The sequence below is a fragment of the Eretmochelys imbricata genome, chromosome 16, assembly GCF_965152235.1.
Source record: "Eretmochelys imbricata isolate rEreImb1 chromosome 16, rEreImb1.hap1, whole genome shotgun sequence".
In the NCBI taxonomy this organism is placed as follows: domain Eukaryota; kingdom Metazoa; phylum Chordata; order Testudines; family Cheloniidae; genus Eretmochelys; species Eretmochelys imbricata.
In genome coordinates this window covers 16,925,308-16,951,987 of record NC_135587.1, presented here as the reverse complement: position 1 = coordinate 16,951,987, position 26,680 = coordinate 16,925,308, and the positions used below count along the sequence as shown (strand labels likewise).

Below are 26,680 nucleotides of genomic sequence, written 5' to 3'. Positions count from 1 at the left end.
GCCTGCGTTTGAAGTCTCAGGAGAGGAGGCTTCCTTGGGGCACTGTCAGGGAGTTTCTCCAGTTCTTTTCCCTCACTTAGTTTCAAGCCCATGACTCATAACTGGCCCCCTTGTCCCCCTTTGTGCTGCCCTAAATAATTCCCATCACTCCTCGGTGTTAATTGCCTTCAAATATCACTAGTCCTATATTCCCAACACCCAGCCACCTTTTCTAAACTCCTGCAGTAACTGCTCCACCAACCCGCTCGCCTCCGGGCCGTAGGTGAAGCAGCACCTGCCTTTGGACTAAGAGAGATGCTGGATTGCTAATGATTTCCCCCTTCTCTCCCGCCCGCCTCATTGTAGCACATGTTTGTACTGCATCGCACAGAATCACAGAACCCTGATTCCCAGCAGGCGACACCTGCAAACTCAAATCAGCGTGGAAGATTGCAATGCAGTTAGCATCTGTAGCAGAGCAAGGTGTGACCAGAGAGACTACAAGGCACGAGATTCAAATGGAGTATGGGAAAACTGACAGGCTCAGGGAATAGGACGCGATTGATTTATTACGGAGACGTGTGATGAAGTGGTTATAGGTAACAGGCATGTTACTGGGAGACCAACAGATGCTGCATAGCTTTGAGAGGGATGGGGAATTCAGAGTTTAAAACAAAGAGTACTTTATGGGGCAGAGAGGAAAGAGGGGCAACAGAATGACCTCGGGAAAGGCAGCAGTTAATAAATGGACAGTATTAGGCAAGACTCTTCCCCCCTGCCCCAAGGTGTCTTAGCAGCAGTTCCAAACTCAGTCCTCCTAATGCACTCTGGCCACTTCTCTCCTCCGCAGCTCCCCCACTTGCAGTCTGATGTCCAGGGTTGGAGGTGTTCAGTTCAGTCGTCAGCCCCTAAGGGAAGTGCTGCCTGGGTTGCCAGGGGGAGGGGGAAGGGTCTTCTACCGCCTGACCCAGCGGAAGCGATTTCAGCTTTGATTGCTAGGTAGAGATACCTGCACCAAAGTCCCTCCAGTAAGCTGCGGCTCTCTGTGGCTTCAGCCCAAGCCACCTCAGCTCCCTGCACGGCCTTGAAGCACCTCAGTTTACCTCTGTCCACCACCTCAAAGCCAACTACTGTCTTGAAGCTACCTCCGTAAGGAGTCTTCAGAGAAAAGTCAATGACATATAGCATCCCTAAACAAAGCCCCCTACCACCAGGAAGGGCGTCTCAACAGAAGATAGAGCCCAGTCTATCCATTCAAATTACTTACTTAGACTTTGTCCAGTAACTGCTATTCAGCTGTGCCAGGTCACAATTGCGGTTAGGGTGACTTCTCACCCTAGGCACATTTGATGCAGTTCTCTTTTCCCTTCATTTCCCATCACAGACAACAGCATTTTACTGCCCCCAAACTCAAAACTTAACTGTGTCTTAACCAAAATGCACCAACCTGTCACATAACTGAAATGCAAATGAGGCCTGGCCCATTCAATCATTTCCCCTTGCTCACCAACAGATGCCAGCAGAGAGCTCCCTGCCCTTTAGAGCTCCTGTCCAACTGGAGTTCTCATGCAGCTCTGGGCTGCTCTTCTCCCTGTTCACCGACAGATGTCAACAGCAAGCTCCCTACTCTTGCTTCAGGCCACATCTGCATAGGGGCTCAGATCAAGCTCCCTAATGCAATACAAACAGGACAGCAGAGGACAGCTTGGGCCAGCCCCCAACCAAGTCCCCCCCTCCCCTTGTGCGGGTGGTAGCCACACCTCAGTAGATCTAAATGCTCTTGGGACTAGAGCCTTTGCCATGTAAGATTTGGATCTACAGCTCAATGGATCTGTGCTTAATCTGGCACTGCTTGGAAAGGAACAGGGGGTGTCTCCAGGGACATTTCTCTGCAGCCCTGTAGGCCAGGCTGAGTCTTTTGGAGGAGATGCCTTTGCTACTTTGACCCCTCCAGATGGTGACAGGAGCAATATTGACAGTATTCAGGATAGCCCTTCAAGCCACAAGGCCTCTTTGCATGCCTCAGTTTCCACATTTGTCAAGTGGATATAATACACACCCATCTTTGTCACGGGCCTTGAAATACTCAGATGATAGGCAGTGCAATTAAAGATTACCATTGCCCTATGGCACGCACATTCCTTGGTTCCAGTGCTATTTATCAATACAAGCATTAAGTCATACATTGCATAGGAGAGCTGAAACCATCTGTAGGAGGTGGTTTTGGCTTTGGAGGATAATAAAATAAATAATAAAACTTTACACATCTATTGCACCTTGCATCTGAGTCTTTCAAAGTGTGTCACACGAATTAATTAAGCATCACAACAGCCCCGTGGAGGGAGGCGGTATAAGACCTTGTTACAGACAAACTGACACAGAGAGGTTAGCCCATGATGTGCCCAAGCAAATCAGTGGCAGAGGTAATAAAGGGACCCAGGAGTCCCAACTCCTAGCCTCTTTCTCAGACCACCAGATATATTTTTACCTGTTATCCATAGAGAGGGAATGTATTTCAGTCTAATGCAGCTTCTCAGCCGCTGTTGCCCCAGGGATCTACCACTGCTATGTGATGACCAGCTGAGGACAGAGCTCTTTCACTGCGTTGCAGCAAACTTTTCTGTCCCCTCCCCTCTCCAAACACACCTATCCCATCCCAGGAGCCACATCCCAGCTTGGCTTGTAAAGACAGCTACTGCTTATATGCATATACAATACACACAACCACACACTCGTGCAGACACAGACAAGAGGCAGCACAGGAGGGCTGTTAGTACACCACAGGCACGCAGTAGGTCCCATTTGATCAGAGTCATGCAGCTGCATTCTTACGCTATCAGAGCGGTCAATATCCCTGTTACTACTGGTCTGCCATTACCCTGTGCTGAGGTTCCATGGCATGGGAAAATCACCACCCACATGCCATAGGCTAGACAGGTCACTGCTTTAACTTTATGACAGCTGTCACTTTTGCTCTGAATGGCCCAGACACTCCTACTGCCTGCTGCAGGGGTGTTGCTCTGGGGGGGTGGGGAGGGGTGTCCATTTGCAATTAAGTGTTGTTTTTGTAGCAATGGTCCTAACAATCAGGAGGAAGAGTTCTGACTCTCTGAGCCATGGCAGGGGGGTGGGGTGGGGAGGAGGACGTTGTTACTGGGCAGTTTCCCCAGTGGAGTAATCACAGGGAAAAATACTTTGAAAGCAAACACTTGGGGTTAATTTTAAATCTGACGGGTCTCTCTCCTGCCAACTACTTTCCAGTACACAGGGGGGACATTCTTTCTCTCTCACACATACACACATTTCACAAGCTCTAATCAGGGTCCCAGACTTAAACATAAGCACAAGTGGTTAACTAGGGTACCCCACAGATTTAGCAGCTTATTTCCCAATGTCCTCCTCCTAGCAGCTTGATGGGAGAGGAAGGCAATTATCTGTCCAGTTCTCACTTTTCCTAAAGGGAGGAGAGGCGGCAACTCATCCCTTTCCCCCCTTTTCAGGGGTAAGACTGGACTGGGCAGGGAACTCTGCTTTTAGCAGCTTGTTGCTAGCAGCCCTACAACTAGGAAGGCTGCAATGGTCCATCGCCTGGGAGGGGAAGGAGAGTTCAAGAGAAAAGTTTTGGGTTTCCTACAGATCACACTGAGGCTGCATCATTCACAGATTGCCCTGAGCACAGACACATGTTGCACCTGCATGTTGCATGTCAGGAGAGGTGAAGCAGGGTTCGCAGAGGCACACCATGTTTTGGAAGCTAACCAGAAATACACGGCTTTGAAATATTATTAATAAAACCATTAAAATGTGCCTTCCCTCCCTCACACACGTTCTGCTGAACACTGTGCTCTCTGCTCAGATTTCCAAGGCTGCTGCTGCTGGGTTATTTTGGTCTTGCAATCTGATCCACACTGGGTTTATTTTAGCACCTTGGAGAACTCCCAGGCTGATGGATTCCAGCTCCCTTCCCCAGATCCCTTCTCTGAGGCCACAGTTCAGAGGCCTTGCTAGCTATAGCAGACTAGGCAGCTGGCTAGGATGGCAGGTTTTGGAAGGCGGCAGACTGGTGGTGGCGGCAGAGGGGCTGCCCAGACATGTGGGCAGCCACCAGCCGTGGCTCCACGAAGCAGGAAGCGGTCCCCAGCTGAGCTGCTGGGGAAGTGTTCCTGCCCTCACTCCGCTATTCCCTGAGCCCAGTTCAGGTAAGATAGTGGTCACAGCAGTGGCTTCGGTGCTGAGCGGCTTGGGGCTGCTCCTGGCGGCACCGCAGGTTCTGCTAGGCCTTCAGCCACAAGTGCAATGCCCCACCCGGCTTCAGGTTGGCAGCTAACCCCCCTGCTGCCCACGCAGTGCCTGGCTCCTGCTCCACCTTCTGCTTCAACTCCCCCATGTGTGGGCTCTGGAGAGACTGACACGGCTATGAGCCCAACACTGAGATGCAAATCCAGAAAAGTGCAGGGGGTGGGCTGGGCGGTGCAGGCAGGGATACTGTGGGCCCAAAGAGCAGGTCTTGGCAGCTTGCAGGGCCTAGGGCACAGGGCTGAGGAGACTTTCATGGTGGCCTGGCCCAGCTCAACCCACTGGGATGTCAGATTGGGGTCTGTCCCAGAGGCCTCTGACCCGGCTGCATGAGGCTCAGGGCTGGGAGGTAGCAACAGTGGGGGAGGCGCAGAGGGGCTGTTGCAAACTTCTAGGAGAGTAGGTTGAGGGCAGCAGACTGAAGTTTTGCCTAAGGTGGCTGATTGCTGTGAGTGGCCTCTGCCCAGGCCCAGCACATTTCCCCTCCTTGCCAGCTCCCTCCCAAACCAGCAGGCTCGTCCTCCCAGGCTGGCCCCACATTCCCCTGGGCTGGCGGGGTCTGACGGCCCAAACCCCCTGCATAGCTGTTGCTGCCTATCAGCTCAGTTGGCAATCCCAGCTGCGCAGCCTGCACTGGAGATGCAGTCAGGGAAGAACAGCAATGCCTCTGTCCCCATGATTCTGGAAACCTCCCCATCCCCACCCACACCAGCATCACCGACACCTTCAGCACACCCCAAGCTCCAGCAGCCACAGCCAAGAAGCAGCAGCAGACACTTGCAGCCAAACTGCTCAACAGCAAAACCTTCTGCCTTCCTACGATAGGACTGGTTTTCAGTAGGCTTTCGATTTGGAGGTGGCAGTGAAGGAGGTGGTGGTGGTGATGAATGGGAGGTGGGGGAAGGAACCTTATTTAAAATACACGACAGTATTCTGGAATATTAACCTGAAATGCTACAGCAACGCTGGCTCCAGCTGCAGTATTTGAGTCCTTTAGTGGAGAATACTGCAGTATTTCCTCCCCCCCACCCCATAAAAGAAGGTGCTGTATTTCCGTCATCCTCTGCTGAAACAAGGTGATAGTGCAGTATATCAGCCCTGCTGCTAGGAGAAAATAGCCCCAGGAGGAATGGAGAGTGGGCATGTTATAATGTGAGACTGGGGCACACAAACACTTAAACAGATTTAAGAAGGAAAAGCATAGACAACCGAAGGGATCAGCAAATATCCCCAAGCGCCACATTATGTTGGGTTACGGCTGGGCCTCAAAGGCCGGCCTTCAGCGTGAACATTTTCACCTTCAAGCTCTTCTCTACACTGTAGAACAGGGATTGCTTTACCCAGTCCTCACACGCAGCCACTGCTGGAGTGGAACGTGGCAATTGTTTAACAGTCCCCAGCATGCTACACAGCCATGTACCACTAAACGTGAAGAAGAATCCCACTGAAGCTGCAGAGATGATTTGGAGTTATAGGTAGACTATAATGACCCAAATTAGAAATCGACGAAGACAGCAAAGTTAAACAGGCTCAGCGAAATTGTAACAGAACCAGATTCTATTGAAATCAAAATGCTTCTTGAAAACTGGGTTCATTTCAGAAGAACACTTGGGGGGGGGGGTGGAATCTAACAAGGTCGAAATGTCCCCTTTTCAACATTTTCAGAATGAAACATTTCAGTTTTTTGTTTTGAAATTATAGTTCTGCATTGGAATAGATATTCAAAAATCGGAGATTCTTTGTGCAGAAAAATTCCCCCCAAAATTAGGATTGGGTCAATGGAATCATTTTGGTTTTATTTCAACTATTTTTTAATTTTATGTTATAATATATTTTGAAATTTTCAGTTTCTGTTCCCCTTCAGAACGAAGCCAGATTTTAAAATCCTGCACAAAACAGAACTTCTGTTGGCCACACAGCTCTACTCAATTATTGCAAAAAGTGCAATGGGATTTTGCATTACCTTGTTTTAAGTCTTGTCTGCAGAACATCAGTCCCAGAATCACAATGTCCAGAGCACTGGTTCAGTACTGACTTGGTAGAAAGAAATCTCTTGGGAGTCAAGAACTTCTGAGTTCTACTTCCCCCTCCACCAGACTTGATGTGAGCTCATGAGCAAATCACTCCCTTGTATGCTCTGTGCGGCTCTGTTTCCCTATCTGTTGCAGGGATAGTAATAATCAGTAATGAATCCAATGTTTGCATGGCACTTTGAAAAATGTAAAGCAAGAAAATATTACCACTTGCTGAATGATCAATGAATCCCCCTTCTAGCAGCTGTTTCTCTGGAAGCTTCCATCCAAAGACTGACCAGCTCTGATCCGGCTTAGCTTAATTTGACAATTTCACAAGACAACAGGGTGTGGCTGCAAAACATGGAAGCCTGTGTTCATGCCTAGCTAATCTGTAGGTGATCTCTGCTGAGAGAGTAGACTGTAAATGACTTTTAAAGTCAAATAGGAGCAACCTCACGATCTCGCCTGCTCCATCTGGGGCTGGTCTCTGCTCCCCACTCCTGTACAGTTATGGGCTTGCTTAGCAGCTCACCACTCCCCTCCCCATCAGCCCATCACCCTGTCAGCTAGGGAAATTCCTTCTGTGGTGGTCTCTGGGCCTGTTTGTCCCTCCCTGGCTCTTTCTGCCCCAACCTATTGAGTGTGGTGGCCAGTTCTGCTCCATTCTGCATGAAGAGTGGAAGGTGCATGAAGAGGGGGAGCAGGCCAAGGAAGGGGCGTGGGCTCAGCATCCCACCCATGCTGAGGCACCTCATTCTGTTCTCCAGAGCAGAAAGGTAGAAGGAGGGAGCCTGGCTGAAAAGAAGGAGGGGTGGGGAAAGGCTGAACATTATTGATCCGACTGAGCATTGGAGGCAGGACTTTATGCCAGCACACCCCAGGGAAATTCTTGTGTTCTCACTCGGGTCTCAGATCCAATAGGCTCCATTGCAATTCCAGCACTGCCCACGAGGAGCAGATACAACCTCGCCCTGTCCTGAAGGCATCTGCGTGTCTGAATTTCCCTCTGCCTCCCAACCTTCCGTGTATCTATTAGAAGACTGTAGAGTCAAGGGCAGAGATTGTACCTGGGTAGATTGCAGTGCAAAGCACATTGTCTGAGCTAAATTGTGTATGTAAATAACACACAAGTGTCCGTCTTATTATATTGATATAATACACTATACTGCTGGTTGACCTTGGGCAAGTCATTTCACATTTCTGTGCCTCAGTTTCCCCAGCTATAAAATGTGCATAATAATACTGACCCTCTTTGTAAAGAGCTTTGAGCACTACAGATGAAAAGCACTAAGACCTATAATAATTCTATAAACACGTGTGCACACCCCCTCTTCCCCTCCCCCCCCCCACCAGGTTTGCAGCTGTGTTTAGCACCCAGCAGGGTTCATGCTCAGATCTTCACAGAGCTCTGCACCCAACACAGTGAGGAAAACTCTCAACCTTAGCCATTGGCTATACAACAAGACCATGGCAAGTATCAATAATACAAGGTAATAACTTTCCACCAGCCATTGCTTCCTCACAACCACTTTCAATTTTCTGTCTGTGCCAGCTACTCCTCAGTCCTTTTCCCACTAGGGAAAGCTTTCGATTTTCCATTGCCCGAATCCCCACCCAGCCCAGAGAGCCTAGGACTAAAGGAATATCATACCCCTGATTGAATCCACCTACCAAACTTCAGCCAGCAAATATTCCAGAGGAAAGAAAAGGGCCAAAATTAAAGTGACAGAAAATGCGTTGCAATTTTTTTTAATAGGTGGAATTAAAAAACCAAAACTACATTACCCAGAATGCCTGAAGCTGTTGAAAGGAAATGCCGTTTTGCAAAGAGGTTTAGCTCCAACAGCTGCAGTTTAAGCGAGGAATACAGGGGGAGGGTTGGGAGAGAGAGGGAGGGAGGTATGAGCGGCAGAGAGAGAGACCTGCTAATAATACTGCAGTTGGACTGGGGCGGAGGGAAAGAAGCTGTCATGCACAGAGCTCCCTCCCTGGAAAGCCTGCAAGAACAGCTGGGCTGCATGAGAATGCCACGGGCATGAAAATGAGTTTCTTGCAAAGTTTGACCTGGCTGTCTTTCTGATGCTGCAGCAGAAACTGAAGCAGGATTTTGTTCCCCCACCGTCCAAGGGACTGATCCACTGGAGAGGCTGAAATACAATTCAGATCCTGCCCCCTGATTTATTTCTTGCAACAAGGAGGAAGCTTGCAGCAGCGAGGGGGAATCGCTCCTGCTTTTCTCACCTTCCGAGACAAAGCAAAAAAAAAAAACAAAAAACCCGACCCTACACACACACACACACACACGCAAATACAGGTCTGGCTGGAAAAGCCTGGCAAACGGATACACGAAGAAGCTGCTGTCCCGGCACCAAGAAGCCCCCAGCAGCTGCAGCTCCGAAGCGATCGGAGACTGTGAATGACATTTATCCGGGGGGGGGGGGGGGGGGAGAGAGGGGAGGTGCATTTGTGAAAATGCAAAGTCCCCCCAAGGTGCAGGATGCTGTGAAGCTCTGAAGACACAAGGATCCGGAAGCACAGACTGCGGGGAAGGCTGTTCTCTCTCTCTCTCTCTCTGTTCACACACATGCAAAGGACCCTCGCCCCATGCCTGCAGGTGATTCCCTGGGGGTGACGGCGAGCCTGGTCCCCAGAGACAAGACGGAGGAGGGCGGGCTGCGGAGCCAGGGCTGCCGAGACATCCGAGGACACAGGCGGCGTGACATGCGATCCACTGCAACAGCGAACTAAAAGCCCAGCGCTGGAAGAGGAGGAGGAGGGGTGGGGGCAAGCTGCGAAGCCACCGCCGGGCTCGCATCCTCCCGGCTTCGCATCCTTCCCCAGCCCAGGTGGCGGGTGAGTGGCGATGTCACGGGAGGCGATTGTTCGCTGCAGGCTGGGTCAGCGCGGCGGATCGTGACCTGGGGGAGAGCAGCCAGGAAGCAGCTCCAACTACCAGTAGCCGCAGAGAAAGTTTGACAAAACTTCTAGAGATCTCAGAGCCGGCTCCTCCCCATCCCGCAGCCGGGTCCGGAGAGGAGAGGTGGAAGGACTAAACCCAGGCGGGGTAGCCCCCCTCCCCACAGCTCGCGGAAAGCCCAGGAGGGGAGGAGACAGGGCGTCTGCCGGGCTTCCAGTGATGTTTTTGCAGTTGGAATCCGCAGTGATTGAGGGAAGAAGGGAGAGCAACGTTGAAACAGAAATCAGCGAAGTGGTGCAACAGAAAAGCTAAAATATCTCCTTGGGAACTGCTCTCATTTTCGTCATTTCGCCTCCTGTTTTATTTCTAAATGCAAAGCTGGGGGAATGTGATGTGTGACAAAGACCTGTGGTTTATTATTTAAGCTATTACTTAAAAAAAAAATATATCAGCAACACCCATATCTCCGCCACCTACAGAAGCCTGCAAATCAGAGAGATGTGGCTGATTTAACATTTTCCACCTTGATTTTTTAATTACAGTACTATTTTTCTTTGCAAAAGGGAGTTATGAACAACTGCAAGTCCGGAAGTGGAAATCTACAGGAGCTGTGACCAGAAGTATTTTATTATTTATATAGATGTGTCTATCAGCATTCTGCTTTTTCATCCAAAGAATAAAGGGAAATGCTCGCTTTGCCGATGTTTCATGGTGAACAGATGGCATTCAAGAAAAAGGAAGGACTAAATATCTCATCTTTAAAAAAGGAGAGGATTATTTATTGAACTCAAGACTTTTTTTAATCCAAAGAAGATATGAATGAAAGATTCTTGTTTCATTAACTGGAGAATAAGAAAAGGCCCCCCTGCTTCTGAAGTGCAGCTAACTCCATAAGAGCCGAAGCAGCAGCGATAATACTGAAATTCAAATAAAGACTTTATATGATGAATTTTCTATCCTATGGATATCAATTTTGAGATTACAAAGCAGGAAGATCTGTATTTGATCTAGCACCTTATCATTTCAATGCCTAATCTTCCCCAGGATTGCTGGAGTGTCCTAGGAATTGCACTGGTGTTGTATGCCATGGGCTGTATTCAGAGTATTAGCTGCAAATCCAAAGTTTTCCGGGAAAGTATTTCAGTGATTGAAGTGAAAGCCTCCATCGATCCCGTTCCCACCAGCATTGACGAGTCATCCAGCGTGGTTCTGCGATACCGGACCCCTCACTTTCGAGCCTCTGCCCAGGTCTTGGTACCCCCTATCCCTAAGAAAGAGACCTGGATTGTGGGTTGGATTCAGGCGTGTAGCCATATGGAGTTTTACAACCACTACGGGGAGCAGGGAACGTAAGTATTTCCAGTGAGTGCGAGAGCGTGTGTGTGTGTTGAAGCAGGGGAAGCAGGACTTGGTTGGTGAAGCACCATTTAGCCCATTTGATTTAGCTTCTCTAATATTAAAACTGTACACTTCTTTAAAAGAGAGATAAAAGCTTGAACTTGCCCCCTTAAAGGCAGTGGGTGTTTTTCCATTGACTCCCAGGGGAACAAAATCAGGTCCTAAAACAGAAACGCTTGGTTTGGTAGCCACCCAAATGCAATACCATTTATACAGAGGGTAGTCCGAGGGTTCCAGCAACACTGTAAATCCTGAAAGCAGAAGTCACCCCTGCCACGAGATTGCAGATATGGTAGAAGACAAGGGTGTTGCTTTTCATATGATAAGGGAGTCCCTTCCATGCCAGATCTTTGCCGATGCCCCCCCTTTAAAAAAAGGAAAGGGTGCTTTTTTTACAAATCAGAATGCAAACAAATGCTGACACTTACAGCGTTCTGCTGTTGTAAACAAGTTGGGTTGCTATTCCTGCAATGTGCTATCAGCAGGGCTGAGTGCTTGACATTACACCAACTATGAATGTACGGCAGCATTAGGGGGCTGAATCCTGTTTGCTTTGCTCATTGCAACAGGCTGTCTGCATGGGTGAGGCAAGCAGGATTTGGCTGCAAGAGTGAAGGGTTAACGCTGTGCATCACCCTGGGCCTGCGGTTAAAAATGTACATCCCCATCCACACCATGTAAGAACAAGAAGCGAAAAGAACGGGGGAAAAAAACACACACCTCTCTACCTCCAAATTGTGATGTAAGTGGAAATGCAGCTCCACCTATATATATATATAAATAACTATTACACACACACCCCCACACAGAATAGCAAGTGTGTGGCTCATGGGTAAAACTAGTAGACTCATGGTGCAGCGGAAGTGGTTTGCCCAGCCAGCAGTACAAGAGCCTGAAGTTGGAACATAGCGTAGGCTAGGAGAGGCAGATGGCTTGGTGACTGGACACACTGATGCTGTCCAGTCTCACAGAGGAAGATGGGATGGAAAGGTCAGGCTTAAGCAACTTTCCTGATTGCTAATTCAACGAGCACCGCATGAGGGAAATGCTTGCCTAGCTGGGGGAAAGACAGGCCAACTACAAAATGAAAGGTGGGGAGGAGGAAAAAAAAGGGGGACAAAGGATAGAACAAGAGAGCAGATGAACCTAACATATTGCCTTCCCAAAAGGTCCAACTGCATCTCTGCTGTACTCTACCTTCCAGTGCCTCTCCCCTCCAGGAGCACTGCAGGACCCAGAGAGAGCAAGCTTACATACAGTATTTGCCCAGCCTAACGACACAAGTTTGACATTTCAGGCATGAAGCGAATATGTGCCTGACAGGCCCAGTGCCCCAGGGGAGCAGATTGCCAAGGAGAACAGTTCCTGCTTTCTGTCCCCATTTCCTTTCCCAGTTCATTGCCCAAGCAGAAAGCGCTCCCTCACCAACACATGGGCAACAGCCAAATGTTGGGAGTTAGGTTGGATGGGGAAGGGGTAAGATTTTACTGATTCTAAAGCACACAGTGGGCCTTGAGCCCTGGAAGGTTGGGCTCACTGCCTGCTCTTCAAAATGGGGTTCTGCAGGGTAGGGCCCAGCAACAGGAAATTAGGGCTGGGGGTTTCAAAGGAGCTGAAACAAATTGGGTGCCTAACTCCCATAGCCACATTTGACAATCTTAGCCTAGATGATCAGGTGCAAAATCCACTGGTACATAAATATAGGTGGGTATTCAGTAAAACAAAACTAACAGGGCAGCTGGATTCTATACCCGACTGTCACGCACACACACACATAGAACTGGGACAAGTCACTTTGTCTCTGTGCCTCAGTTTCCCCATCTGTACATTGAGGATAATGATGTTGACCTTCCTTTCTAAAATGCTGTTATAGCTGTAGATTAAAAGTTCTGTATAAGAGCTAAGTATTATCAGAGCAGCTGGAATTAAGCTCAGCACATACAGAGGAACAATGAACTATAATTTAGTAAACAATGCAAATTTAGGGATGAAAATATCATTGTATGTGTGCAAAGAGATGCTTTTCTCTGGGGTCAGCCATATTTAGCTGATTTTATACATTACAAAAACATGATTAAAAGTTTGTTGGCCTCTCCATGCCATTTCCTTAGAGGGTTGCCCCCAGACCTGCCACATGATAAAGCTATAAAAAGGGCATTTGGGGAGAAAGACCTCTTAATGCCACTGCAGTACATTGGACTGCAAGAGTTTTTTGCCAATGGAAATCTGGCTGAAAGAACGGGCCAGGTCGTCTGCTGGTGTACATCAGCAGAGTTCCATTTTTGGAGTTTTACAGCAGTGGAGAATTTGGCTCAAGGAACACTCCCTCTTAAATAGGGACAACTGGATTTTTTTAAAAATCACTGTTGCAACGGACCATTAAAACAGGCTCTAATGACTCTGAATACAAAAATTAATGTCCATGCCCTGAATGAAGTCTGATGGCACGGGAAGGATTCAGGTTGAGAATGGGAGCCTCATCTTCGCACCAGGCTATGAAGCATTTTTGCTTTTACATCCTGAAGTTGTCACTCAGTCATCGATACACTGCCCATTGCACTGAAAAAGGCAGGCATGGCTGGGGACCGCAGGAACAGACTGAGCTGTGCGTACCCCTCAGTACTAGATGGAGGAGAGGTAGAGAGGCAGTCCTTCAAACACACGCTTGTTTAAAAGGATGTCTGCAGCTCGGGGATTAGGTGCCACATTTTTAGGTTTTACACACAGACAAAGGTGGTCTTTTGAAAAACCTAATGCTAAGAGAAATGCCATTGCTTAAAAAAGTCACTGAACTCTTCCTTGGCCATGAAGATTCCTCCTGCAGTGTCATGAGCTGAAAACAAACAGCAGAGCAACAGAGCACAAGGACTACGAAGTGAAACTGCCTGCTGTTCCTATTCTGCTGTCCTTTTGCAGACAACTTGCTTATTAGGTTGCATTGAGAGCCTGGTTCTGATACCATTGCTTACCCGGAGTAGCACTATTTGTAGGAGGGACTACTCGTCGAGCAAGGTGCTACTCAACTGGGTGATCAGAATCAGGCAGTGAAAGCTTTGCTTAAGCAGGGACGGCAAGGTCAGGCCCTACTTAAATTGTAAGCTCTTTGAGGCAGGGACCATCTCTTTGCTCTGTGTTGGTACAGTGCTTAGCACAGTGGGGTCCTGGCCATGACTGTATCTCCTAGGTGCTACCACTATACAAATAAGAATATAAAATTTATGTGAAGTTAACCAGGTTATTTTTACTGTCTCCATGGAGTAAAGTGCAGGTAACAGCACAGATGGTGATAAGCAAAACACAGACTGTGATAAATAAATCAGACTTTTCGAGTCATCTGCGAAGGCTTTTCAAAATAAAATTGTATATAGATTTTTATCTCTACAATGTCCCCTGAAATTTTAAAAGAGAGATGCCTTAAAGATTGCATCTTCCAGGGCCTACAACAGAAATAGAATTAAACTCATCTCTGCTATAAAAACAGGCCTATATGAAGAATAAACTTCCAAGACCCCAGGAGGAGAAATGTGATTGGAGACTAATCCACTAAAAGAACGGTGACATTTTTGGAGTGCAGCAAACCAACATTTGTTTAAAAAAAAAAAAAAAAATCTCCTCATTGAGGTTCCCCCAAAGTCTAGAAGCGGTAACAGCTCTGCTACTCTCACGCATGAAAGTCTGTCCCCATTCCACTTTCTCGTTCACTTCTTGTTCTTTACCAGGAGCCCTACTGAATTGCTTTGCAGTGCTGAAGTAGGTGAGGTAGAGGGTAAAAGCCAATTTATAAAGGGCGTTGTATTGAACATGGAGGATCAGGGGTATAAATCCATAAAAATCCAGTTCAGGATCATTCCCGCTTGTTGCTAATGGACAGTGCTGCCAGTCTGTTTCTGTCACCAGCACAGACTTGGTTAGCTGGTGATGTTAGTCACAATGAATCATGGGGAAGGATGGGTGGAAAGCCCAAGATGGCTTTGCATTGCCCCCCCCCCCGCCCCGAAATGGATTCCTTGAGTATCCGTGCAGAGCAAAGTCTAGATCTGATGCAAGCCGCACCCCTTTTATCATAAAAACAATATGCAAGGCCATAATGTCCTGTGACTAATTAAGGTCTGGCTTCAAGCACTGAGGTCCGAGGATGAGCAAGCATCCGAGTGTTTACTGATGGCACATTATGCCTGTCTGAAAAGGTTAAATTTAATGCATCCATGTCATCCTGCTTGCTGCGGAAAGCTGGAGGTCACTTTGCTTGAATTTGCTGTCACTGCACACAATGCTGCACTTATGGCCTCATGTTATGCTGCAGGGGAACATCCAGAGGAATTGTATAAACCAGCGACTAGGTCCCCTCGTTAGGGAATAGAAAGAAACATGCCTCAAAAGGAAATTGGGAGGGGGTCAGAACCCAGATTAGGAAGGCTGGAAAATATGGCTTGACAGGTTACAGCCTGGGCACCATTGTTCCACGGAGATGTATCTGAAAGAGTATGTGTGTGTTCGTAAAGGGCCCGTGGTAAGTTAAAGCAGGCTTTTCAGCTACCCTAGTTTCTGGTGATTCTGGACAACCGAGCAGCAGAGTAAACCACAAACCTGTCAGCATTACAAGCCAGAACCACTGATTCTGGAGCAGCTCAGCCTGAAATCAGACAGGCTTGGGAGTTCACACAGCTTCCCTGGGGTCGAAGAATTTACAGTGCAAGTTTCTGGGCTTTCCATGGCACCGTTTTAATCCCAGAGAGATCCGTTTGCAGCAACTGGGCATTCTGCAGCACCATCTTCTGATCACGTCAAAATGGCTGGTCGGGGGAGAATTATTTGACTTCATATGGACAAGCCACACAAGCAAAGGTCATGACCCCTCGTGGCAAGGGATCTTTGATAAAAGCAAGCAAGGGGCAGGAAGTCCAGGGTTTGTGGTTCATGAACTATGCTATTTAGTTTCCCTTTGCTCCAGTAACAGGATGACGACGAAGGCCTACTTCTTCCTCTCGCTAACATTTGCGAGTAAATTTGATGCTCATTGAAATCCTCAGGATTAGTCACGCTTGCTAGAATTAAGAATGGAGCCATAGGGTGTTGTGCAAATTTCCTCCCCAAACCTCTCACCTGCCCTGCAGCATCCACTCCTAATCCCCCACCCCCAGCCCGAGTCCGTCTATAAAGTTAAACCAATGCACCTTAGCCATATAGAACCCCTTGCCATTTGAGTCCTTAGCCTTCTCCCTAAACTCTGCAGATGCACCTCTTGATTGGCAACTCTCCTTACTGGTCTAATCCAGGGCCCAGCAAAGATTCATAGATACTAAGGTCAGAAGGGACCATTATGATCATCTAGTCCGACCTCCTGCACAACGCAGGCCCTAGAATCTCACCCACCCCTGCGAAAAACCTCTCACCGATCTGTCTAGGCCTCTCAGTCCTGACTTGCAACAACCTTTGCAAAGCTGCTCCTGACCAGAGACTCTTACATAATGGTTTTGGGATGCAGACAAAAGATCCATCAGACACTAAGGTGGAACCAATTAACTCGTTTTCACAGTTCCAGTGGCATCCTCAGCCAGACTGTTTTTCCACTGGCCTGTGGCAAGGGTAGGGCAAAACAGCTCAGGATTCAGTTACAAACCTTAAGTAGCGGACGGAGTCCCAAACGAGATGTCCCAGTGTGGCACGCCCACGTTTATACAGCCCCAGCGTCTCAGCGGTGGGCACATCCATAATGTACAGGAACGTCCAGGAAATTGTCACATCTCGTCCCCAGGCCTCAATCAAGCTGAGCATCAGCAATGATTTGAACGGAAAGTAATCCTAAATCATCTGCTGAAAGGGAGAGAAAGGATTCCCATATAGTATTTCAGAGATCACACTTGATGAGACTCTGCTGCAAGGGCTAAACCTGTTGCTATAGTACATGACCTCCAATTCATCTTCCCTTGCAGGGAAGAGTTCACTGAAAAATCCCTAGAGCTTTTCTTTCTCATCCCTTGTTGAGGAGCGTAGGGGAGAAATGACTCCTTGCTGTTTGAGACACTCATAATCAGTCTCCCCTGTGCCACAGGGGTTATGGCTAGAATCCACTCGGGTTTTCTTTTTACAGTTTTAGGTCAGAAGTGGCTCTCGGGAAAAGGACTCCCTCTGTCCGTTGGCAATATACTTGGAAGAACAAGAACTGCCGCAGACAGTATGTTAGCCAGTAGGTTTGTAGCACATGAAAAACCGAATCAGGCTATATACCCCTACAGGCTCTGATAACATCACATGGCACTGAACTTACCAGGCAGGGGTCAGGATGCCAGGTTTCTGTGGCCTGGACATTTTGAGGCCAGGATGTTCAGAAGTGACTAGTAAAAAGAAAAGGATTACTTGTGGCACCTTAGAGACTAACCAATTTATTCGAGCATAAGCTTTTGTGAGCTACAGCTCACTTCATCGGATGCATTCAGTGTATTTTCCACTGAATGCATCCGATGAAGTGAGCTGTAGCTCACGAAAGCTTATGCTCGAATAAACTGGTTAGTCTCTAAGGTGCCACAAGTACTCCTTTTCTTTTTGCGAATACAGACTAACACAGCTGCTACTCTGAAAGAAGTGACTAGTGATTTTTAGGGGCCCAACTTGAGACACCTTAAAGGGGCCTGATTTCCAGGAAGTAATGAGCACCTGCCTTCTGCGAATGAGGCTCCTTGAAGGTGGGCACCCAAAGTTGCTAGTCCCTTTTTAAGATCTTGACCCCAGATCTTCACGCCCTATGCAGTTTCCTAAAATAATGCTTTGCACTGAATATTTTCCTTTGATGTCGTGTCTTCCATCCTGCAACACCCCTGTAGACTGTACAGACTACAGCCCTAGACATGCAGCCACGCCATATACAGCATGCTGCAGCACCACAAGTGCAAGGCTTTTAACCAAGGAGACCACGACTAACCTCGGATCGTAAAAGATACCCCACAGGATGGTTAGAGTCAAACGTCTGCTGCTAACTAGTGAAAGAGAAATCTCATAGGGCTTTCCAAACATTAATCATAGAATATCAGGGTTAGAAGGGACCTCAGGAGGTCATCTAGTCCAACCCCCTGCTCAAAGCAGGACCAAGCCCCAATCTTTGCTCCAGATCCCTAAATGGCCCCCTTAACGATTGAACTCACAATCCTGGGTTTAGCAGGCCAATGCTCAAACCAGTGAGTTATCACTTCCCTCTAAACTAATTAGTCCTCAGAACAGCTTTGAGAGGTAGCTTGTATTATTCCCACATTACAGATTGGGAAACTGAGGCAAGGAGAGGTTCAGTGACTAGCCCAAAACCACACAGTGAGTCAATACCAAAGCTTGGATTAGACCAGGGGTGGCCAACCTGAGCCTAAGGAGCCAGAATTTACCAGTGTACATTGCCAAAGAGCCACAGTAATACGTCAGCAGCCCCCCTTCAGCTCCCCCACCCTGCTCCCAGTGCCCCCCCCAATCAGCGCCTCCCCCTCCCTCCCTGCACCTCCCATCAGCTGTTTTGTGGCGTGCAGGAGGCCCTGGGAGCAGGGAGAGGAGGAGGAGCGAGGGCATGGCGGGCGGCGAGTGGGGGCGGGGCCTGTGGCAGAGCTGGGGTTGAGCAGCGAGCCCCCCCCGGCACATTGGAAAGTTGACGCCTGTAGCTCCATTCCTGGAGTCGGTGCCTAGACAAGGAGCCGCGTGTTAACTTCTGACGAGCCGCAGGTGGCTCCGGAGCCCCAGGTTGGCCACCCCTGGATTAGACTGTAGAGTCTCCCTCTCCCAGTGCTGTGCTCAAAGCATATTTCTCTGATTTACTCCAAGGGCTGTTTTAAGGCTGGGACATAGGACTTGTACTGAAGTGCAAGAAAATCCCCCCAAAACACAGTAATTCTGGCGTGTGATAGCCAGTAGGAATTCAGTGTGCACAGGAGAACCAGCGTTGCCAGCCCAATTTGTAAAAGCATGCCTCCAGAATTCATCTTGGCCTTTGGGCTCCTGTCAGCATTTGTGGTCACTCGAGTGGGGTTTACTTTGCCAAAAACGGGCTCTCAGCTGAGCTCAGCTATTTCTGGCATCATGTCCCTCTTACCCAATAATCAGCTTCTCATAATGGGCTTGAAAAATCCAACTGGAAGCGTCAAAACTCCAGCATTTGACGTCAGATGTGCAGATGGGGCAGGAACATTTTTGTTCATCTTCTCAATAGAAAGCACTAGCCTTTTGGTTGGAGTCCTGTGATTATGTTTAAACTCGCAATCAGAAAGACTGCAGCTGCTTTCCCCTCCCCCTCCCAGTTTAGAGGGCATTGAACCACCTAGCCTTTGCTTTTGTGGTTACTGTGATAGCCTGCAAACCCTTGGGTCTGCGGTGTGGCACTTTTGTCTAACAGTGACAGCAGGTGATGAGGAGTCAGAACGTCTAGGTGCTTTTCCCAGCTCTGCCACTAACATTTATCATTTGTATTTTGGTAGGTAGTGCCTGAGGGTCCAACCAAAATTGGACCCACCTTGTACCTGGCACCACACAGACGTGAGGTCTCTGCTCTGAACAGCTTACAGGCTAAATACACAAAAAGGTGGGAGGGGAACGGACTTGTCCAAGCTCAGCCATGAGGTCAGCAGTGGAGCTGAGGAACAGAATCCGGGTCTCCTGAGTCCCACTCTAGGGGCCTAGCTGCTGGACCGCACTCTCTCTCTCACCGCTCTAACTTGCTGTGATGTTGGGTCAGGCATTTAGGGCCAGATTCTCAGAAGCATTGAGCACTCCCAGACGCCACTAACATCAGTGGGCTCTGCAAGTGCTCTGCAACTCGGAGGGGGGAAAATCAGACCATTCACCCCTCTGTGCTTCAACATCTGTAAAATGGATAAAACACAAGGTAGGTGGGAGGCGGGCTATGGTGCTTATTAGCGTTTGGAAAATGCAGTGAGCACCCTGAATTTAGAAATGCAAAGTATTCTACTCAGATCCTCTATACGTGTAAGTCAATCCACAGACTTAAAAAAAAACAAAAACACACAAACCACAAAAGCCAGCATGCACGCAAATCTCCAGCCAGTGGTGTAATATTTTAAATGCTAGTGTTGCTTCTCTTGTGATGAGTTTTGAGATGTTTTAGCAGACTTGGCATATGAGGAAATGGGGTGATGGGGGTGTGGGCTGAATTTCTGCATTTTGATTGGCCACAATAAAATAAATGGCAACACTCTGGGAGTGACGGGGGGGGGGGCAGAGGTGGAGGAGGTGGGGCTTCCCTTGAGTGACATTTGCCCTCCTGCTCTGATGGGGGTGGGGGGGGTCCTTTTGAATGCAGAACAGACACACCTCACCTTTTAATTTGCCAGTGGGGCCATTTACCTCCCTGCACTCTCCAGCTGCCTAATTAAGAACAATCAGCCCAGCTGTACCACTCCCACACCCCCACAGGGAAGGCTGCTCTGTTGTAGCTGAACTGCAAAAGTAACAGCCCAAGGGTCACTGGAACAACTTGCCTCATTATTATTGGTTTGGTTGGGTTTTTAGCTGCACAATCAAGTCTTGCGCTGTAAGAAAGTTGCCCTAGATTAAAGTGGAGGGACTGGGGAAAGGGTAGAGGGACTGGGGAAGGGGTAGAGGGAGAGGCTGGGCCTTATTTAATGTAATTTGTATTAAAGTAGTGTCCAGAGCCCCTGGTCCGTATCAGAACCCCATTGTGCTGGATGCTGGACAAGGCAATCCTTGCCCATGACTAGTGCCCTACCAAATTGATGGCCGTGAAATCTGGTCTTTTGTGTATTTTTACCCCTTATTATACAGATTTCACATGCGAAACCAGCATTTCTCAAACAGGAGGTCCTGACCCAAAAGGGGGTTGCAAGGTTATTGTGTGTGGGGGTGGGGGTCATGGTATTGCCACCTTTACTTCTGTGCTGCCTTCAGAGCTAGGCGGCCGGAGAGCAGTGGCTGCTGGCCAGGTGCCCAGCTCTGAAGGCAGCACCCCACCACCAGAACCGCAGAAGTAAGGCTGGCAATACCAAGACCCCCCAACAATAACCTTGCAACTCCACCCCCCACAATGCCCTTTTGGGTCAGGACCCCTACAGTTACAACACTGAAGTTTCAGATTTAAATATATGAAATCATGAAATTTATGATTTTTAAAATCCTATGACAGTGAAATTAACCAAAATGGACTGTGAATTTGGAGGGCCCTACCTATGACTGGTATATAGCAGGGGCAGATGGAGAGGACAGTGGCTTGTCCAGAACGTTGAACAGTGGTGTGTGGTTAGAGACTGAATGAAGATAGGAAGGTCCCTGCTAAACTCAAGTATTTATTTCAGGACTTAGCAAGCGGCAGGGCCCGCTGAAAGCTATTAGACTGGGGACCTCCTCTCCCCACCACTTGAGGCTGCTCCACCTGTCCCCTAGGATTGGGAGTCTGGCTGCCTGCCTGCTTGGCAGCAGCTCTGCCTATTTGGGAGACTTGGGTTTGACTCCTGCTCTTACTTAAAACCAGCAGAGGCCAGGAAACTGGAGGCAGCTTATTTGTCCTGGAGGCAGGGAGTGAGTAAGAGGCTGAGTAAGGAGCAGCACAAGATCGGTTGCAATAAAGGGTTTTTAAGGGACAGGAGAAAAGAGAACTGGGATGGGTCTCATGGCTCTGATAGTGATATAATGGGCCACCTGTAGGAGTTTAGAGACACCAATATATTTGAGAGCACACCCAGTAGTTAAGTTGTGACCACACTGGTACCAAGCCTAGAGACTGGGTTTCCAATCCTGTGTGATACCAGTGTAGTGGTGCCCCCCACCTCTAGGATTGGGCCTTGGCATTTGCAATGCTGTTTTAACAGAAGGGATGAGCTCTCATTGCAGAGGAACACTGTGAGCACAAATCCCGATAGAGGAAGATACAGGGAAGCCACACTCAGAGCCGCCCCCGCTCTCAGGCAGTACAATATAAAAACCCAGCCCAGTGAGTCCCTGCGCTAATCAATTACTGTGATTCCTTCTTGGTTGCGGCAGGTCGAGTTGGGAGCTCCCGGATCTGCAAGATGGCAAGATCCAGGCCATAAGTGACTCAGATGGCGTGAACTACCCCTGGTACGGCAACACCACAGAAACGTGCATGATTGTGGGGCCCACCAGGAAGGAATCCAAGTTCACCATCAGTATGAATGATAACTTCTACCCAAGCGTCACGTGGGCGGTACCTGTGAGCGAGAGCAACGTGGCGAAACTCACGAGCATCTACCGGAATCAAAACTTCACCACCTGGTTGGTTGCCACCAACACAGCCACCAGCGAGATGGTGACCCTGCAGACTATCAAGTGGCGCATGAGGTTGGGCATAGAGGTGAATCCCAGCAGACCCTTGGGGCAGCGTGCCATGCTGGGGCAACCCTTTGCTCAAGAGCAGCCCCAGGTCCTTAACAAGAATGAGCCAATACCACCCAGTGCCCTTGTGAAACCCAATGCCAATGATGCTCAGGTACTCATGTGGAGGCCAAAGGATGGGCCACCACTAGTGGTGATCCCTTCCAAGTATCGGTAATAGCAACCTGGCATCCTGGCACCAGAAGGGAAGAAAATAAACCTGCACTTAGATACTTTTAGAATCTAAGCAAAATTGAGATGCACTTTTTATTCATTCAACAGAAATGCAACCATTCTACCTTCTCCCATTGGGACGGATCTCACTGTGCTAAAGCTAAAGAGAAGACCTTGACCAGGGTCTGTATCGTCACCTGATTCCTAAGGGAGGAATCAACAAACTAAACTTTATTTCCAGCTCCGTAGCTTTCTTTTCTTCTTGACTTTAGTTATTGTTTGAACTTCAGTCTCATTAGCTCACCCAGATTGTCCAGAACAAAACAAGGTTTTTATCTGGGATTTTATTATATTTGGTGGGAGGAAAGGGATTTTTTTTTCTCTCCAGAATGAAACTCAAGTTCCTGGAGCTAAATGCTATTTATTTATTATGGGTTTATTTTAAAATGATAAAAGGTTCTGAGTTGCAAACTTAAGTCATGCGGCCTTATGTAGACTTTGCTTTGCATTGCCAAACTTTTGCCTTAAAGCTGTGTTTGAAAGAAAATTTAATCTCACCAAGCAGAATCTCTTTTCTACAGGATTTTAGGGAGGGTCAGGGGAAGCATTCTGGAGCGAGGGATAGATTGTCAGTGTATCAAGGGATGAGGAGGAAGGAATGATAATGGAAGAAACCAGATTAAAAAGAAAACCTTCCTGGTTTTAAACATGGAAGAAGCAAGCATGGAAATAAACCCAGCTCAAAACCCGTTGTTTTGCTGTATGAGCAGAAATGGGACTAGTATTGCACACAGAGTTGCAATGCAAGTAACAAGTTATAGAAATGTCTTTGGACGAGAGCTGCCGGGCCCCTCGCTGCTCGATAGAAGGGGTCGTCACAACCTTGCATTGCTTAAGCCTTCTGAGCTGAGCCTCTTTTGGCACGAGAATACGGAACAATCCAGCCAGTGGTGAGAACGACTGGAGATGTGGTACTCAAAAAGAAATGCAAATGAGGGGAATTAGTTCCATCTTGCTTGTCCTGAGGAGATGACTTTCGCCTTCCAAACTAGCACACAATTATTTTCCCCTAGGGCATCGTGACTGGTGGGTCACACACAAGCTGTAATATACGTGGGGTCAAATTCTGCCATCGGTTACTCCCACGAAACCCCAATGAATTCATAACAGGGTGGGGTGAGAGAAGCAAGATACAGAGGGACCCATCTAAAATCACTGGGGCTGTATGGGTGTAAATGAGGAAAGCTGTTGTCCACTGGAGTCTCTGACTCAGGAAGAATTATACCTGTGAAAATAATATGCACCCTTCCTATTAACAGTGAAAACAAAAAAGTCTCCTCTTACTATAGCTTTAGTGCTCACCTGGGCTGATGGAGAACCAGCCTCATGGTCCCACCGGATTCAGATGGCTTTCAGTGATAAGGGATGTAGGTGATGACATAGCTGCAGAGATATGGTGGAAGCATACATGTGTAAGCAGGCAACCCAAAAGAAGATGTAAATATTGCAAAATCTGCATCCTGCGGGGAGGATGCTCCGGGAAGTCAGGTCTGTTTGGAACATAAGTCAGGGCCCTAAGAAATCATTTGGTAGATCTCCTGGTGGCCTCAGAGACACCACCAGTATTTCTCCAAAGACAGGAGGCATGAAAAGGAGGCAGCTTGACTGAGACACGTGTGGCTGAGGGAAGTTTAGAAATGGAGGAACCTGTATGATGGAGGCAGTGTGGGCCGGAGGACAGGGCAGGGGCTGGGATGAGAAGACCTACCTTATGTTTTCAGCTCTTGTTGTATAGCCTCAGGGATGTCACCTCACCTCTCCTCTGCACCTGTAAAATGGAGATAGTGACACTTCCCCTTACGGAGGAACTGCTTAGGGACTAAGAGTGCTCAAATGTTCTGTACCTGGCTGGTCCCTGCTCAGCTGATTTCACTGGGACTCCCCAAGACTCCCATTTCCCACGCTATGCTCCAAGCAGCTGTCTCTCCCCCCGACTCATCGGCTAGCTGCTAGCATTGCAGCCAGCCTCCACGCACGCTCTTTAAAGAGCTCACCAGCAAGACAGCCTTACGATATACCAGGACCCTCCCTAGTTGTGTCCAACCACTTTATTTTGGCAGGATGCTCAAATGCCACCCTCCCACCCAGGGACCAGAGGCCTCAGTGCCTGCTTCAAAGCCCCGGCATCCCACATGACAGCACCCAGAGTCATCCTCCACACCACCAGACTCAGAGTTTATTCCCAACAGCAACAGTGTTCATGGGCATTCTGGGAGAGACTGCTCCGGATGGGATTGTCCACGGATGCCTGCGCTCTTCCCAGCAGGCAGATATTTGACTCAGGGAGCCATTCATGAGAAGCAGTTTGCCAATGAACAGCCGAAGAAGGCTTAAACCCAGGCCCTAGATCTAGAGAGGATGATGAATCAAGCTTGTGAGACCTTGTGGTGTGCACGGCAACTGCCCCCACCATTCTTGAGTTCCCCTTTCTTATGTCTAATCAGCTCCCAGCTATAGCTTGACTTGTACAGACCCTTGAGACTTATCCATATCCTCCCCTGGGCAATACCACGCAATAGCAAATCACTGAATACAGCAAAACCTCTTCCTGCTGCGGCCGGACTGGTGATAGTTGGGATGGACGCAAGTGGTGAAGCTTGCATCCATTTCTCAGCAGCCCCAAAGTTTGGTGCGCGCGTGTGGGGAGGTGTTCTTCAGGCCTGGCATTGTTTTGAGCCTGTTTCTGAAGTGCTGAGTATTTACAGCTCCTTTTGACTTCAGTACAGGTTGTGGGTTCTCAGCACCTCTGGAACAAAAAATCAGAACCCACTGTCTTAACTAGCTATATGAAGGAGTGTTCGGAGGAAAGATTTCTTCTCCTGCTCACCAGAAATCACATTCAGGGAATCCTCAGGTCGTATTCCATTTAGCATGGCGTTAGGCTTAGTCTCTAGGTACATTAAACAAGCCAGATTCCTACCGCCTATCTTGCTGGATTGGATACACCCCTGCAATTTGACATTAACCTCTTTGCAAAGACTGTCCTGCTGCACTGAGTAGACCTGGCTGTGCAGTAAATGTGAGAATGAAGGTTCATGTCAGGGGTCAGAGTTTTGCATGACCTTTGCAAGGCCTTTAACTCTCACTCCATCCCAAGAATGCCTCTCCCGTTTCCTTGTTGGAAACATCCTTCCCTCCTCCCTTTGTGCTGTCAGACGCGGGGGTAGAAAAAGGACACTGCCTTTTTAGAGACTTCATGCTTTGTGATTAAATAGTGATGTTTTTCCAATGCTGCTTCATTACAAACCTGCCGAGGACAGATTGAGCCAACACAAAAGAGGTGGCTGCTGGAAATGGAAAGTGCTATGCACACCACTATTTATATGGCTGGTTAATAACTCAATAGCCATATATTTAGAATTGCTGTGGATAGCACTTAGCCTCTCCTTTGGTACTTGAATGTTCAGGGCACCAGCTCATGCTGCACTAAGTGGCTGCAATCAGCAGAAGGAAATACAGCGACCTCCCTATTAGGATGCTCTGGAGCCAAGCAATTGATGGGACTGTATGAGGGACGTGTCCTGAAGAAAGTGCAGAGCTAAAGTTGGGTACTGCTGAAAACATGAGCCATTGCAACTCTCGGTTCAGATCTGGTGCGCAACACGAGTGTGGTAGCTCTGGTGGTCCCATCTTACTCCTCTCATGATGGGCAGTTCTCTACAGCCCCAAACCACTGCATGAGCTGAAATGTGCCAGTCTCTGCTGGGGAAGGACTGGGACAGTCTCTGCTGCAGGTCAGGAGAGAGAGGATGGGCAGAGCTGCGGAGGGACCAAGATGGAAATAGCAAGGGGTCCCTCACGTTAACTTCCATCTCTCACACACTGAAAGGAGGCAGGACTTCATGTGTGCTAGTGAACAAGAACCCCACGTGAGTAATGGCACGTGGATTCCATTCCTCCATTGTATGCACCAGCGAGCATGGCAAGAAGCAGCAGAGAGCCTGCAATGCTGCTCAAGAACAACGGGAAGGAAGACCAGTTCAATCCAGGGCAGCTCAGAGAAAGGCAGTCGGATTAGGATGGTGCTTTGTGGCGGAGAGAAGGGTTACCTTAGACCCCGTAGCAGAGGTTCCTCTCTAGCATTCTGCCCACATTCATGCCGCAGCAATATGAACCGTCCTTGGGGTCTTGCAGAGATACTGTGAAAACATAATGAAAACATTCTGGACACTTAACAGAAATGTAAAAACAAAACCCTGCTTTTATAATGGAGAGAAATAAAGTGGAATTTTCAAACAAGTCTGCTGGAGTGGTTTTGAGAGAGGGAGGAGGGTTTGGATTTTTTTTTAAGGTAAAGAATACATGGTGTTTGCATTCATGCTCAGATCTCTACATTAAACACTCTGCTTGCAGTGTATGTGCTGTTTGCGTGTGTATTTCCACAATGTGTGGAGGTACTGCTTAAAAATACAGGGGAGCTTTCCACCTTCCCCTAACCACCATCTGGGCTATGTGCCCTGTGATAAAGCTGCCAGGCTAACCTAGTCTGGAGCACCCACCAGGGTAG

General features: G+C 48.4%; 1 protein-coding gene across 1 annotated transcript; it reads left to right on the top strand.

The window, feature by feature from the left end:
* The first annotated feature begins 9,106 nt into the window (after positions 1–9,106).
* Positions 9,107–26,382, top strand: FAM78A (family with sequence similarity 78 member A). The gene is made up of 2 exons (XM_077836061.1): positions 9,107–10,556; positions 21,589–26,382. Exons 1-2 carry the CDS (start codon positions 10,234–10,236, stop codon positions 22,115–22,117), a joined length of 852 nt encoding a protein of 283 aa, XP_077692187.1. The 5' UTR covers positions 9,107–10,233; the 3' UTR covers positions 22,118–26,382.
* Positions 26,383–26,680: the final 298 nt, after the last annotated feature.

Coding starts and splice junctions, on each gene's coding strand:
- FAM78A (XM_077836061.1), top strand. CDS start 10,234: ATGCCTAATCTTCCCCAGGATTGCTGGAGTGTCCTAGGAATTGCACTG. Junction 10,557..21,588: donor CACTACGGGGAGCAGGGAAC/GTAAGTATTTCC, acceptor TGGTTGCGGCAG/GTCGAGTTGGGAGCTCCCGG.